This window comes from Crocuta crocuta, unplaced genomic scaffold, assembly GCF_008692635.1.
Source record: "Crocuta crocuta isolate KB4526 unplaced genomic scaffold, BGI_CrCroc_1.0 scaffold587, whole genome shotgun sequence".
Lineage (NCBI taxonomy): Eukaryota > Metazoa > Chordata > Mammalia > Carnivora > Hyaenidae > Crocuta > Crocuta crocuta.
In genome coordinates, this window is record NW_027532403.1 from 1818615 (window position 1) to 1835915 (window position 17301).

Here is a 17301-nt window from a genome sequence, read left to right on the forward strand (position 1 = left end):
CTCTCCGCCACCTTATCTCTTTTTGGCAATAAGCCATGGTGTAACCCCCTTGAGATGACAAAAGAAATAAAAGCTCAGATGTGATCAAAGGACTTGTTAAGGGGCATGCTAGCATCTGAATGACAAGCAGGTTTGGTACACTCATGCTTTTTTAGTCAGTTTCAATGGGTAGTGTGGGCACCAATCAATGCTAACAGTGAAGGTGAGTAGGGATGTGACGTAAACTCTAAAATCAGTTAGTATAGTGTATATTAGGAGTTTCGAGTCCATATTTGGTCACGATTTCATGTAAACTATTTCATGGCACTTTCTGTCCATGCAATTAACAAGCCCAAAGTAAGAAATAGCAAGAACAATCATTCTGTATCACTGATGTGTCCATTTAAATATATATCTCCACATAAGGTAAAGAGATACTGATCTATATTTTTTTGCAGGCTTCTCACTGGTTTCACATATTGCCCAATTTCAGATGGAAGTGGAGAAAAGACGGACATGTGTACTACTGCAAACGGGAAGAAGCAGCTATATATGTAAACATATCTCAGACTTGTAAAATCTGCAATTCGATTCTCAACTATAAATATAAAAAGTGGACCATTATATATACAACTTCATGCTCGGAAGGTTAGATTCATCACTGCAGGAAAACAAACAACAGAAAAGACATACACAGAATTAGTGATCTAGAATAACAATTCCAAACTAACATTTATTTTAAGAAAACTGGTAGAACCCTGAATATAGTTCTTTTTCTTTTAAATCAATGAGCCAAATGATGTGCATCCCAAACATTACTTTTCTAAAACTCTAGGGTGTTATTAAAATTTCCATTCTAGGTTCAATCCACATTTTTCTTTTGCCACTAAGAAGTTTGTGGTTTGTCTCAGTAACATTTCTGGGAAAGCAGAAAATTAGGATGTTATCACATATGTGCCATAATTAAAATATACATCCTATACTTACAAAGTCTTCTCCAAGCATTTAAGCCCACTGTGAACAAGGTTGAGGATTCTGCCCTCAGTGACACTGTTGACTTCACCCACACTTGACTACAATAGCCTATGGGTCTTGTTTCCCCTTTCCTTTTGCTAGCCCTGCCCTGCTGCAGATGGTGTGCAAGGTAAAACCTGCCGGCTATCAGGTCATCAAGCTGTATTGGAGCCTGAGTGGCTCAGTTTATTAAGTGTCTGGCTTTTAGTTTCAGCTCAGATCATGATCTCCTGGTTTGTGGGTTCAAGCCCTGTGCTGGGCTCTGTGCTGACAGTGTGGAGCCTACTTGGGATTCTCTGTCTCCCTCTCTCTCTGTCCCTCCCCCACTCATGCTCACTCTCCTTCTCTCTCAAATAAATAAACTTAAAAAAAAAAAGCTGTATTGGAGGTTCCACTGTAATCTAAGGTACCAAAAATCTCTGGCTGCTCATTTTGAGGAGCCATAATTATTAAGGTTGTCCTAGAACTAAAGTTAAGCCTGAGAGAACTGAGGGACAATGGTCTTTGAGGTATAAACTTATAGAGCAGATCTTGGGGAACTTAACTTCTAGTCAAAAAACAAAACAAAACAAAACAAAAAAACAATGAGAAAAGTAGAATGCCCAATTCATTAATTACAAACATTTGTTCTTCTCTTTCCAAGAAAAACAGATGCTCTAGTGGGTGTGCTTAAGAGGTCGGGTACTTTGTGACCTTCAGAGATGGAGTTCACTCAATGTTTCTGCATGTCATGTCAATGCTAGAGATTGTGCCTGTGGAAGTACTCCTTCCCTCAAACTCTCACTTAGCTCAAAATTAAAACAGATGTATTTTTTGAGTATTGATATTTTGTAAAAAATCTATGGAATTTTAACGATTCTTTTCTCCCCTCCAGATTTTAAAACTTAACTAAAAAAATTGTGTCACCTTGCTTTAGGAACATTTTGCTGCAAACTTGTCAGCCTGTTTAAGTGAAAACTAAACCCATTTAGTGAAACATTAAAAAATATGAAGCCTAGGGGCGCCTGGGTGGCTTAGTCGGTTGGGCGTCCGACTTTCGCTTGGGTCATGATCTCGCGGTTCGTGGGTTNCTAATCCATAGTTTTTAATCTCTGGATGAGAATGGATAACTTTATTAGCCTGAAAATACTTTCTTAACCATAAGTTCTACCACTTATTCCCTGTATGAATTATACTGTGAACTGGTATATTATTATTTCTTAAAATTTAGAAAATGGAACTATATCTAGATAGAAAAGTAATTCAAACAAATATCAAATAGCTTTGCATGAAAAATTAGTTTTGAGAGTAGCATGACCAAGGATGCTTGCTCATTAATCACAGTACTTTACACCTGCTCCTATGAATTTTCAGTCAAACATTTACCACCATGCTTTAGAGGCTAATAAACATAACAGTGTTTGAAAGGGTGGTCCACAGAAAACAAGAGTAAAAGTAATCTACTAGACTTCTTTAAAAAATACCGCTTAGAAATCTGATTTAACTAAATCAAATTTGGGATCACATAAGAGATTTTAGAACATTTTGTTTTTCTAATTGTTTTTTTCCTTTTTCCTCTCCACCTCCTCCCCTTCCTCTTCCTCCGTCTTCTTCCTTTTTTTGGAGTGAGGAGGTACTGCACAAGTTTGATCACAGTGATTTGCATTTGTGTGTGTTGGGGAGTGTGGTAAACAGTACTGAAGTTTCCTTGTTGAATTCTTTATATAAGAAGATGTTAGATTTAAGAGGTCCTTAATGCTATGTAGAATATAGTGCATATTCTGTGGAAAAATGAATCCCTAAAAGGGAAATTTCTGATTTTCTGATGCTACTCATATTACTGCTAGGTTTAGCCATTTCATGAAACATTATTACTTTGCTCGGTGCCATTATTGCTATACCCTCACAAAAAAGGAAGTGATTTACAAGTGGCCAATAATTATGTAAACCCAAGTTCTGAATAGTGTCAGAGGCTGGATAAAGTAAGCCTTTCAACATCTCCCTCTATGTAAAGTGTCTCTATGACTGTATTAAAAAATCATTACAGTATTAGATGACAGGTCAACAGTTAAAGAGTAAATGGTAATTCCAGCTCAGGATGGTATTAAAAATTCTGAGAAGAGGGGTTCTGATGATGAAGGATACTTCTCTCAGGTGAAGAATATGATGATAGGCCATCTTCCTGAGAAGCCCTTGACCTCAGCCGTGATAGAGGTAATCATTTGACTGGCTGAAAGTGAGTATGGAGAGCTGCTGAATAAATGACACTCCCGAGAGAAGGTTTCTTTCCCTGGCCAAGTGAAGAGGGGGGCGCGGGGCGGGAAGCAGCTAAGCTAAGTGGGAGAGTGAGTTACACAGGCTCTCCTCACCCAGCGAGCTGATGAGATGAGACACAAGGAGGAGTGTCAAGTTCCCCTTCATCTCTCTGCAATCCTAGAGTGCTGTATAGTTTTGCCAATGAGGCATGCCTGTCAAAAATTACTCAAGAAGCCACACGGTGTTAGAGAGAAAACTTCAACATGATCAAAGCAGCATGATCCTTCCCTCTAGCTCATTTTTCCATCAGTGGAATTCCTTTATCCTTCAGTAGCATATATGCACGATTCTTTATAATTAGGTTTACACCGTTATTGTGTAAAGGTTTGGTAGTCTCTGACTAGTACAGTGCATGCACACCTCTTCCCTGCTTAAATTTCTGCCATTGTTTTCCACCATCCACTTCTCATTCTGTTGGATACTAGCTCTGTCCTTGGAAGTTCAGAAACCTCTCTGAACATCATTTTCGTCACTGACATCATCGAGGATAGTAATACCCTAAAGGGTTATTGTGAGGATTAAGTAAAATGCTATCTCCTATAAGAAAGGGCTCATCATACAGCCTTTGGACATAGAAGGTCATCTATGAAGTTCCCTTCCAGACAGGATATATACACAGTGATCACGGCTAGCCACATGAAGAGGCTAGAATAAACTGATATTTTTAAAAAAACCCAACTTAAGTATAACCAGATTCTCCTAAATAAGTCGTCAATGAAGAAAAAAATACCATGTTTACACTTTCTGCTTTCTCAGCTTTGTGATTAATATTGACAGGGTTCTACCATGTATTTGCATGTTTGCCTAAGTAATTGAACATACTTAGAACCACAATTAAGGATAGTTTTAAATTGTAGGGGGACAAGGGGTTTATTGATAAAAGCAAACCATTGTCAAGATGCACTGCCCCTTTCCATTCCACAGAAAGGATTTGATAGGGGAGGTTTCCAAGTTACAATGTTTGTTAAGAACTGTTTTCATTCATCAGTTTAGGAAGAAATCAGAAGTAGACATATTAATCAAAAAAGAACCTGGATATGAAATCTTTTGCTTTTTAATGCCAAACAACTTCCAGGAATGTCAAATTCAAAAGGTCTATTTTAAATGGAGAAAAACAGGTCAGGTGAAGAGAAAGGGAGAGTGCTTCTTTTAGAAATAATTCTGTAATCCCTACCTTTTGCCAACAGCCAGGCATGGGTAATCCATCTGGCCCCTGTTTTAAAGAGAAGAGCAAGAATTCCTCAGGCTCCACAAAAGTGAACATACTTCATTATTCTCATGCTCAGAAGCTTCAAAAAATGGATTTCTACCTGTTAGGTGGCTTTAGTTGTAGGCATTTTTCCCTAATTTTCAACTCCCAATAAAATACCCAACGTTAGTTAAGGTGAAGAAAATGCAAATGTTTTCTAAAGTTGAGGACACATTTTGAAAATACGTATAGAAAAAATTACGCCTAATTTTGAAAAAGAAATCTACAAAAGCATAGTGGTCTATCTGTACTATTCCTCTTAATTTCATTAAAACTTATCTTACAATTATCTTTATTAAATAAACAGAAGCAATTCCTCTTCCTGGTCACTATGGTCTATGGTTGAATGCATGATAATGAACCCATGAATAATCAATGATGAACCATTTCTATCTGAAGTTTATAGATCTTCACATGCCAGTATCTTTTGCTTTTCTATACTGAAAGCAGATATAATAGAACCTATTCAATTAATTGAATTAAAAGACAGGTAGCCCATCTATAGCTTTACAGTAAGATGTTATCCATAGGATTTGTCAATTTTTAAATTAAACTCCCTTAAAATCTTATTATCAAATTCTGAATAAATAAGGGAGTCCTAAATGTTGCACAATTTATTTTCATTTAAAGTGTAAGCACTCTTCAGATACAAATGATATAAATAAGGCAGGAAGAGTTGATAGTTTATGAGGCATGCTTGTATTTTCCCCTAAGAAAATGATGGTAAAATATTATTTATTATCAACAAGGAAACAAAAGACTAGCTTTTCATATTGAGATTTTATACTTGTAATTATTTGCCGAGTATATTTTCTCCTATAAATATAATATCTTAAAAGGCTTAAGAAATATAACTTTTTCTTTAAAGAATCATGCTTAGTACTAAAGAATAATATAAAAACATGCAGACCAAAAGTATAACAATCAATAAGTACAACACAACCCTAAAAAGTTTTCCTTTGCACTTCAGAAAATATGTATACTTTCTTTTAATATGTAGAAAAACCACTCTGAAATAGCTTTATAAGAAATCTGGGAAAAACTTGGTAATGCCAGATTGGTACAAGGAGAGGATCACCCAGTAGAATTTTAGATTTTAGTATAAGGAGGATTTTGAGTTCATGCCAATGGGGAGAGGGGAGTTCTGTCTACTTTAGGGAAGTGAGTTTCAAAAGGAGAGACCATTAAATTGAAAAGGTTATGTGACAAAGAAGGTTGGGCTGCAGACTATTATCATCTTTAGAAGCTCAAAGAAGTTGGGCTTTCTTCCCTAGGGTCTCTGAACAGCATTCCCTTGAACTGGTTAACTCTTGACCACAGAAGCTTAACTCTATAGGTCTGGCTTATTTACGGCCTGACAGAAATTCAGTGGAAGAGGCAAAATGCCTTCGTTTCTTTCAGAGAAAAGGGGGGTGGGGGGGAGGAAACTCAATTTAGGGGTAGAACCCAAAGTTATGGCCTAGCAGTACCTTTACATAGAGGATTTTTATGTAGTTTTAATGTATTTGTTAATTCTTTATTGACTAGATTAATATTCCCCAGAACACAGGCATGGCATTCGTGTCAGTTGTGAGAACAAGGTCAGGAAATTAATTTGCAGACATCAACAGATATGCGTGCTTGCTCTTTCCACTCTGCAGAGTTGCTGAAGGAGCTGTTCATGCACATGCATGTAGTGTGTATCATGTAAAGCTTGTTCCAGAAGTACCACTTTACACTGATAGAGATGAATATGTAATAAACAAAGGAATTGCATGCAGGGTGGTAGGAAAGAGAAATACTGTACCAATTGGCAAGGGGCATCCAGCCCATCCAGGCCAGGCTGGCCTGGCTCCCCTTTTTCCCCCTTAACGCCACGGAATCCCTGTTTGTAAAGATTAACTCATAATGTTACTAACACAAGAAATCACTTAAGCACAAATTCTGCTGAAGAAATAACTATAACAAAAGGCTGGGAGAGGAGCAATGCTGAAGGACAAAGTAACATCCACTGAAGTTGGACACAGTAAGAGCTCGATATATCCCTATAATTAGGGCTTGTCTGGGAATAGGGACTTTGTCTTTTGAATGGTCTGGAATAGCACTAGTTTCCCTTTGAGATCCCAAATTCACTTTCTGATCTTACATCACTATTTGAGTGTTCAGCAACCAAGCAGAGCTGGTGGTCAGAGACAAGCTGTGGAATATACCAAGATAGCCCGAGATGGATGCTTCTGGTATCTTAAAGTCCGTGTTAAACAATCCCAATCAGCACCCCTGCTGTTACACTTCCCTCCAGCTTGCTCTTCTCCCAGTTTGTTCCTTTACACATGACATCTGGAGACAGTTCTATGAGTCAGACATACCAACGGGCAAGGTGCATCTAATCCAGGAGCACCCTGTTCTCCTTTCTCCCCTTTAGGCCCCTTTTTGCCTTTCTTTCCCTTTTCCCCCTGTGGATATAAGGGTTTAAATAAAAGACAAGTTTTATTTGGGGGGGAAATAATGGTGATTCAGAAGCTGGTATAACCAATAAAGTCTGGAAGGGCATTTACCACTGTTTTCTGGTTTAGGTAAGGCATGATATTAAAAAGGTAACATGCTTTCAGAGTGACAATGGATTCTGGGCAGTGATATGTAGGATTTTACTTAAGATACACAACAAAGTGAAAGTAGAAGATTTAAAAAGCCAACACATCAAGTGCTGACTTGGACACCAGCGCCATAGTCCTAGTGAATGAGGTGTTTCTGCCATGGATCTGGTGAGGATGACAGATACCAATTGTATGGAAGCCAGCCAGTGGCAGGCCAAATTCAGAGGAATAATGAATACCCAATTTTCAATACCTTGCCAGCTTGCTTTTTTCTAATCCTGTACCAGATGAAAGCTACACTGAGCCAGAGGAAAAGGAAAGAATAGAAACAGCCTCTATCTTTTTGATCCAATTTTATGACATTAGTTTTTTAGCTTTCATTAAAAAACATTCAGTATATTAAAATATCTTTCTATTTCTTTTAACTTTTTTTTTTTTTAGGAAACTACACATACTTTCTTCACTTAGTCGGGTAAACAAATTTTAAACATGCTAATACTTCTCAGCCATGCCAACTGGAGAAAAGGACTTATTTATAATTATTGGGCATGCTCTTTAATTCACTCTTACACATCTCATGCCAGGTGTTCACAGTGGTAAATGGGTTTCCAGCTTACAATGTAACAAAAGCCAAAAAAAATTCTGTTCAAGAGAAGGAAAAGCAGTTCGGACTCAGTTGAGCTAATACTAAAAATGAGGTAGGAAGGATAATTACATAGTAGGAATGTAGCCATGGAAATTAGTATTTAGGCATCAAGGTAGAGGTTGTGGAAATCTGCACGGATCATGGGAGTGGAGGAATTAAGGAAAGGAGGCAAAAGGAGGAGAAGGAAGGAATGCACCTCAGCTGTTTCTTATTAACATAAATATCTGCATATTTATAGACAAGAAGTTGGTGCTGTACAGAATACAAAATACTGTGCAATGCATATTTAGATTAGTGTATTCATTCTGCACTCAGGAAGGCAGTTACAATAAAAGTGGATAATTTCAAAAGCAAAAACAACATGAATATTCAGAGACATATAAGATATATATGAGATATGCACTCAAATTAATGCATTCATTCTGACTGTGTGACTGAAAGCTCTTCATTTATCTCCTGTGTGCCAAAAAGATTGCATCAGAAGGCTCAGAATCAAAACCACTTGGGTTTCTTGAATACTGGGGAAAAAGAGAAATTCCGTGTGGTTTAGTTAATCATGATCAAAGACAAAGACCTGAGAACCCAGGGTGAAATGCGAGCAGGTGTGACAGGAAGTAGGCTGGGAGGAGCGTTTAGGACTAAATTGTTCACTCATGCAAGTTCAGTCAATATCTTTCCTCAGCAAATAACGTCAAGGCCAGGACATAAAATGGATTTAAACTTGTTTGGGTGAACTTTCCTCTTCTAGGAGGCGGTGGACACTTCTTCACATAGGTCAGACAGGTGTGTTGGGTATTAATAATTTAGAATTCAATTCATTATTTGATAAATCAACAGATCAAAACTCAACAGAAAAGTGTCATATGGATGTCAACTCTAACAAGCTATGGGAATTATTTTTCAGTAATATTTTAGTAAACCTCAAGCTTTATGGAAAACAGACACTATTGTACCAAGAATAATGAATCAGCATTACTATTAACATAATTTTGTAACAGTTAGTGATTCCCTATGCAACACAAAACCATCTGCCCTTATGGGTATGAGCACATGAGAGCTCTTGCTAAGTTTTATCTCCCATGTCAGAGAATGATATACATAAAGTGTGTCAGAGAATGATATACATAAAGTGTTCACATTTGGATCTAATTTTCCTGAATATAAAACTTCTAATCATGGAATCTGAAATATGGAAATATTTTTGTATGAGTGATTAATATTATTCTGAGGATTAAATTTGTATTTTTGTTTTCATAAGTTATAATACTGGCGATTTCTTCTTTGTTTAAAGGATTATTGAAATGAGTATCCCCATAGTAGTCATATACTTTTGAGTGAATAAGAGTTTAGACTCATATAACCCATTAGGAAAATATAAAATAAATGCCTACAATCTTTAAAGTACATACACCTTGGGCTAAAAGCTTGTGTGTACAATTTATCTCAAACCAAAATATGTATATTTTATCATTAGAATTTATCATTTAAAAGGAAAGAAGTTTTTTTTTAAGGTTTTGGTTTCCTTGTCTGTGAAATGGGGACAGTAACAGCACCAACATCAGGGGGTGCTGTTACGATTAAAAGAGTTAGCATATATAAAGCTTTTGGGAAAGCATATAATAGGTGTTCAAATGCGATGATATTGATAATGATGATGATAGTGCTTTTACATAACCACTGACATGAGCTCTCTTACCAATGGGGAGCTAAGTAATATCTAAGGTCTAAAGAATACACAGGAGGCTTAATACCCTTCTTTCTTTGACAATTCTCATTTGGCCTTGCTTTTCTTTCTTTTCTCTCTCTCCCTTTCCTTCCTTCCTTCCTTCTTTCTCCCTTTCCTTCCTTCCTTCTTCCTTCCTTCCTTCCTTCCCTCCCTCCTTTCTTTCTTTCTTTCTTTCTTTCTTTCTTCCTTCTTTCCTTCCTTCCTTCCTTCTTTCTCCCTTTCCTTCCTTCCTTCCTTCTTTTTCCCTTTCCTTCCTTCTTCCTTCCTTCCTTCCCTCCCTCCCTCCTTTCTTTCTTTCTTTCTTTCTTTCTTTCTTTCTTTCTTTCTTTCTTTCTTTCTTTCTTTCTTTCTTTCTCTCTCTCTCTCTCTCTCTTTCTTTCAAGACACAGAGAGAGCTTGAGTGGGGGAGAGGGGCAGAGGGAGAGAGAAAGAGAATCTTAAGTAGGCTCCGTGCTCAGTGCAGAAACTGATGCAAGGCTCAATCCCACAACCCTGGGATCATGATCTGAGCTGAAATTGAATCAGATGCCCAACCAACGGAGCCACCCCAGACACTCCTGGCCTTGCTTTTCAACAGCAATAAACTTCACTGTTAAAGAGAAGGTATAGGGTTTTGAAAACAGTGTGTTGTTAAGTGCAGGAGGACATAAATTAATCTGAGAGATAGAACTGGTTTAAATTTGAACTGAGAAAGTACAGTTTCAGCCACTTTATATTTTCACTATTCCATAAAGGTGCTGAGTTTCTGTTTACTTCTTTTGCTGTGTCCAATGTTATTGTTTGAGGCCCAAAATGATTGTTCAAAGCAGAGAAGAAAAGAAAAAAATGATTTTAAAAATCCATAATCCAAAATTTGATATCAGACATAACACCAATTTGCCTGATATTGGCTGTTATACACCCTGGAACCAATGGTCCTGAGACAGAATGTAAACACTAATATCATAAAATACATGAATATCTTCATTTAAAAATATCTCCAGCATCTGAAGGCGGCGAGTCCTAGTCCCTGCATAACAGTTGACTCACTGGGGCTCATCAGTCACACTGCTTGCTCTCCATTTTCCAACCAAACAATCAAGACACAGGACACATCTCCTGTCTCTCTACTCAGAATGTTGTCCATGTAAATGACATCCTGTTACACAGGTAGGTGAGCTCTGCCCGAAGACCCTTGCAGATTTGTGCTATTTAATTCTACTTTAATGTAATAAGTGCCTTTTTATTTCATTTTCAAGAATCCCCAGACATTCTATCTTTCAACAAATTGATGCCAGCTAGTCAAAGATTGTAGTCTGCCTATCTGGGGATTACAATTTTTTTCTTCTATGCTAGACTGACCCTTATTTCTAAGGAGGGCTGTAGCCTTCTCCATTGCTCTGTGAAGACTTGTTTTTTTTTTAAGATCAGGCATCAGTGAGTTTTTGGAGCACAGGATGGAGAAAAACTAGATGTATGAAAGTATCACACAGGTGGAACAGCAAAGCACACGGCATGAGAAAAATCAAACAGGCATGTGCTGGAATGCAGAGGTCACCTTTTCTCCCTTTTCTCCTACATCACCCTTCTCGCCTCGCGGACCAGGGAAGCCCTATAGGATAAAAAGTAAACCAAAAACTATTAATGTAACTGTGGCAAAATCATATTGGAAAAAAGTAAGATTTCATGTGCTTGAATGTAGCTATGAAGAGAAATGGCATGACCAATAACTTCAAAACTTATATAGTTAAAGTAGCACATAGAGGCAATAGTTGTCTAATATCTCGATACCTATATAAAACACGTTTCTTGCTTTTCTCCTAAAATATGTATAGTGGGGAGAATATCAGGATTCCAGTGTGAATTTGTGTGGCCTTGGGCAAATCACTTACCTCAGCATTTTATGCTGGGACGTAACAGGTGCTCGAGAAAAAGTAACCGCTATTACTTTTTCTATTATTATCCACATAATATAGGCTACAATTATATTCACATACTACAGCGATCATTTCAAGAGGCATTTACTTTTGACACTTTCTATTTTTATAGCATTATGTTATTATAAGGTATATAGACACTTTATGCTAAAAGGAAAAAATATTGCATAGCAGCTTTGAGAATAAACATAGCATACCATTCCCTAAAGGGAGCTTGTGAAAGATATTTCAATTTTATGCATAGTTTAAAATAAGTCAGTCAACTGCCAATGTGCAGGGTGTCCCTAATTTGGGAAAGTATTTTGAAGTGCCATTATCAACGCTCAGTTATTAACTTTACACTAATTATGTGTTTTGCTTTTCTGTTTATCTCATGCAGACACTAAGGTGTGTTTTATATTGCTGTCTACATGCACAGCAATATATGCTGTAGGCATAACTATGTGCATAGAAAAAAAGTATTCTTGCTATTATTGATGATGGAGACCATCAGCATCTATTATAATAGGAGGATGTCCATTGTACATATTACTTACATCAAGACCAGGCTCTCCATCTTTCCCCTGCCAAAGAACCATAGTAGCTACATTAGTGTTCCTACATTTCAGGAATAGGTTATTGTTTTATTTAAGGCTGCCTGGACATGCAAAACTAGTATTAGAACAACTACTTCAGAAATGTGAAAAAGAGTCTTTATTGATTAGTACTACAAATTTTTCTCACCAAATCAAGTGAAGTGACTGTTAATGCTGCAGTTAAGGGTCATGATAATTTTTTTAATTCTATATTAGGTTACATAGCCTGATATTTCACTGCAGTTTAGTGCTTGGCAATTTATCAATCCAGGAGTGAGTTGAAAACACGAATGTTATTTAGTTGATTGAAAAACATACTGGCACTAATAAAATATGCAAATCAATACTGCTTCGATTTCATAACTGGGTACTTGGCTTGGAAATGAGGAAAGAATGTGAAAAATGCTTATTGGTAAGTATCATTTTAATTTGGTTAGATGGGCACCTTGTCTATAAATATTGAGGGTGTGAAGGTCACAACTTAAAAACTGTTGCTAGTAAGCTTTGTCAATCAGTGATCCCCAAATATAAAAGGAGTCACAAGACAGTTGTGCAAGATTATGGGGGCAGTGACCCTATTGTGTCACACAATGGGGCCATCCAGAGTGACTGGGGAGTTGCTTTAATTCCGTCAATTAGATTTTGTAATCTCTTTCAAAGTCAGCATCTCTTTCAGCATTGAAGTAATCCTGATTTAAATTTGTTATTTTGGTTCATAAGAACTGTAAGGTGGAAGGCATGTGGAACGCATCTAGGGGATAAAAACTTTAATGGAGTATATGTTTCTATTGTAGTTCTACCCTACGCTATCAAATCACTTATAATGAACCCCAAGATAATGTTCTGAAGCAAACCTGAAGCCTCAGTTTGAAGACCTTATAACTGGGAATTTTCAGAGGATAGTTTTAGAACACTATCAACATTCTGTGTTCTAAAGATTTCTTATTGCAGTATGTTAGAAAGGTCAGAAACATTGAAGTCATCGTAAATATCAATTTGAGAGATAACTTTTATTAGCAAGAGTAGTTTTAGTCAATAACCTATGGGAACAGATGAAGTCTGCAGAAGCTAAATGAAACATCCACACCCACTTTTGGCAGTGACCTTCCAAGCAAGTGCCAGTTATGGATGTCTAGTGAGATGGCATACGGAGGGCGTTGAAATCCAACTATCAGATTAGTACCTTTGATCTTGTGGACAATTTCTGATTCTCTCAATCTCCAGAAATGTGTGTGTGTGTGTGTGTGTGTGTGTGTGAGAACAGATGTGAGTATGACCCATGAAGGACATGGTTACACTGGTGTCATGGAGAATTAGTGGGTGGTTCTTTGCTCCTCTAACGGGGTTAGTCTGCCCCACCAGGGAAGGGTTAACCGTGCTGGTGTCAGGTCATCTATGCATGCTGGAGGTGGAAACAAGAGACAGAACTCACAGGCAGACCATAGGGTCCTCTGGGTCCGGGCTCCCCCATAGCTCCTTTTTCACCCTAAAATGAAAGCCATAAAATTAAAATCATACACAAATGCCTATATTCACACATTTTCCCTAATGGCCTGTGTACAAAGCCTCCATTTCAGGTACCATTGTATCAACCTTCCAATGATTCAGGCTCCTCAGGGGTCTCAGTCAGTAACACAGAAAAAGAAACCCACATTTGCATATTTCACCAAATTACCTCTGAAAGAAGGGCAATAAGTTAGAGTGCTGCTACCCAGTTGTGCAAAGGATTTGCAAACCTGGAGTGCTATACTTGGGTTTCTTTGGAGTTACTGTGAAACATTCATCTGTTACTCATTATTTTATGTTAGTACATCTTAAAAATGTAAGAATAAAATGGTTTTTTTAATTTCTTATCAAATTCTCTTCTTCAGCAAGCCTCTTCCTTGACCGCCCTGGCCCTTTACTGAGCTGTATTTTATTTTATGGCCTCCCACCCCACGAGATAGGCATGATTATTCCCTGCTGTGCCCCTCACTAGAATATGCACACTGGGGTGCCAGCGTTCTACTGCATCCTTATGGCTTATAATAGTGTCTGGAACATCAGTTAATCATATTTGAATTAATCAAGTCAAATCAGTACAATCACGTACATGTTTTGTTTCCTTTCTGAAAAAGAGAGTTTAGAAACTTTTATGCCTTCTACTAAGTGTCTGAGAAGGTAGGTATATACTACCTACATCACTCACTCTCCATAAGCCTATTTAAATAGAATAGTTACCCCAGCTATAAAAATGTATGTGATAATGATAATCTTGAATGCTTATAAAGAATATGGTGAGATTTGGACGTGGACCCATAAATACAAAATAATTCTATTAAAGAGATGTTTTGCATTTCAAGTAGCATTTTCTTTTGCTGCCATCTCGAAAACTAAAGTGTTTGTCAGTATTTAGCATGCGAACTTCAGGAGTAATGACGATATTTATATGAGTGGTCAAAAAGAAAATGTTACCTTCTTTTATCACACCTTTAAAGAACTTTAAAGGTTAGCAAGTCTTTTTCATGGCTAAAATGCAAAGTTCAGCTGGTAGCTGTGTGTGCAAATTTAAGTAATATGCTGCGTGCCTCTGTACTTCAGATTCTCATGTGAGCAAATTTCAAGTCACTATTAACATTCTTCTTTAACCTAAACTGAGGGATTGGTGGGGCTAATTAGCCCTGTCACCTAGAGGCACATACAGATGTGTAGGGAGATTACTGAAAATAAATATGATAAAAGCTTGTTGAACTTTTATTCATCATTACTTTGTGTTTATTACTGAAAGAACTGAAGAATTTCCAATCAGTCAGTAAGGTGGCCAAGCTTTGAAATGAAACAGATTTGAATTTCAATTCCAGGTTGGCACTTACTGGCTGTGTGGTCATAGGTAAACTTTTTAACCTTTCTATGCCCGAGTTTCATTGGCTGTTAAATAAGAATAATAATACATATTCTGCAAGACTTTCTCAGAAGATTAAATGTGACTATAAAGTATTAAATTATATGTCACCAAATAATATGTCCCATACATAAATGGTAGCTATCATTATTAATATACAGAGGTCTTGTTTTTAATGAAAACGACTTGGCAACCGACTCAAAATAAATTCCTTTTGGTTTGATCTGGCAGTGTTATTTTATGATTTTTAAAAATGGTGGTGATGGTGGTGGTGTATATGTGTTCTTGTGGGGGGAGAGAACGGGGAGGGTAGTGGGAGATGGGGGTTTAAAAAGAGGGTTCACATAACCTGGAGTAGGTCTAGCTTGAAAACTCTTCACAGATTTTTTTTTTTTTTTTTTTTTTGGTTTCTCTTTTCCCTTTCNCCCTCCTCTGACTGAGTACCTTCAGCTTTATTGGCTTTATTTTGTTTTTAAAATGAATATACCATGGCTTGTTTGAATTAAGCTGACACTAAGACATTTGTTTGTGGAAATCCTCTTACGGAACTGCTCGCCCCAAACGATTACTTTAAGGTAATGACAATTCCACTTCACTCGCCTGTGACTGCTTCAGAAGAGGACATATGTCGGGACTCTGGCCAATGAGGTGTTGAGGGAAGTCAGAGGGAAAGTAGTGGGGAAGGTTTGCTCACTGCTAAGGAGAAGATGATGCCTCACTGGAGGGGAGGTTGGTAGGGACTGTGACCGGCTTGCCAGTGATCAGAAGACAAAGCCAGCACGTGGAAAGGGCACAGAAGCAGAGCAGAGACTCTCGCCTTTGAATATTTTGTTAGATAAAACAATGAATTTCTTTATTGCATAAGCCACTTTGAGTTGAGATTCTGTCACTTAGAGCCAAAAGCATCCTGATGGTCCCAGCTTGAAAACTTTTAGGAAGGAAAATATGAATTTGAATATGAAATATGAAATGAAATAGGGACTCGGATGTGTAACTTCTCCTGGATTAAATAATTCCCGAAAAACTTTTAAACCTCTCAAATCTAACACCCTTCACAGATTTCCTAAGCAGTTACAAGGCCAGATGAAGAAATCAGCTCAAGGCAAGGACCATCAGGTGCTTGAAGGGCTCAAACTGTCACCCACGTTTTTGACAATTTCTGAATAACAATGTCCAATGCCTGGTTTCTTTTAGGCTGGTCTCATTTCATTCAGGCTCTTTAATTTGCATGCCCACACTGAGGAATTATCTGGAATGGATTCCTGATTCCTCCCTCTTTAAAATTGGAAACTTCTTCAAGAGAGTCCAGATGACACCTCGGTCAATTAACTTTGAGAATCACACTCCAGTTTAGCACTTTGGGTGAGGGGCACTTGGAGAGTACTGATACATGATCCAGTTAAGATAGTTAACGTCCTGAGTAAATACAAGTGTAACACTTTACACTGCACACCATTTGACTTAAACTATGTCTTCAAAAATTCTTCGTGATTTCATTTGCTCCCCTGGTTAATTCTGCCCCAGTGCTGATACCTGATATTCTTGTGACACTGAGGAGCTATCGGAAGTAGCAGCTGATTTACCAAACGGTAAACCCTCTTGAGCCCCAAGGGCTTTCTGCCAAAAGACTACTTGAGATTTGCTGCTCCATTTTTAGTACATGTGCTGGATTTCTTGATACAATGCTTGAATGCGTCAGCAGCATGACCCTCTTAGCTTTTAAATATTTTTAATGAAGATGATCTTCCTAAGTCAGTTTGTGTTTAGAAATAAGACAACTGAAGATTCAGATAATTTATTCCTTTAGGACTTGCCTCTTTCTAGAAGCATTCTTGGATAAAGCCAGACTTCTTCATCATTGTATGTATTTTCTGTACTGTTTGTATTCATTTTGGCCTCATTATCTGGCTATTTCTTGCTGATACTTTTTTTCCTCTGCACTTAGATTATAAACTCTGCTCAGTCAGGAAAAATAGCTATATGTATGTATGTATGTATACATATATGTATACATATATGTATGTATATATATGTGGTGTATTAGTAAAAGGTGATGATGAATCAACTATAATGGTATTATTTAATTCACTGAAAGAAATTAGCAAAATAGACCAAAATAGACAAATGGGAGAAGTGATTGCATTTCACAGTAGGAGTACACTGTGTTTTATACATCAAGAAATGTAATAAATATTTACTGAATGAATGAGTTCATTTTATAGAACATAAAATTATGGAATTGGGCTGTTTGCCAAAGAAATCACTATGTAGCCCTCTATTTTAAAGCAAATTACCCCAGACTGAAGAAACCCTATCTAGTTTTAAAAGACCGCAACTTGCACAATGAATCATTCCAACATTGTGAAGCCCTTACTTCTTTCTTTCCAGCCTATCCTGGATGGTGGGGAAATTGATGACACAATTCCACTCAGACACACACACAAGAA

The 17301-nt window shown here is 37.4% G+C and overlaps 1 protein-coding gene across 1 annotated transcript in view; it reads right to left on the bottom strand.

Moving 5' to 3' along the window:
- Window positions 1-469: 469 nt before the first annotated feature.
- The window catches only part of COL25A1 (collagen type XXV alpha 1 chain), a 450359-nt gene continuing 433527 nt past the window's right edge, over window positions 470-17301 (bottom strand). Inside the window, exons 32-37 of the mRNA XM_077778460.1 lie at window positions 13406-13459; window positions 11935-11961; window positions 11020-11073; window positions 6883-6969; window positions 4463-4501; window positions 470-640 (exon numbers count right to left, since the gene is read on the bottom strand). Of these exons, the coding sequence (XP_077634586.1) occupies window positions 638-640; window positions 4463-4501; window positions 6883-6969; window positions 11020-11073; window positions 11935-11961; window positions 13406-13459 (264 nt within the window). The 3' untranslated portion in view covers window positions 470-637. The remainder of the gene's footprint in view (window positions 641-4462; window positions 4502-6882; window positions 6970-11019; window positions 11074-11934; window positions 11962-13405; window positions 13460-17301) is intronic.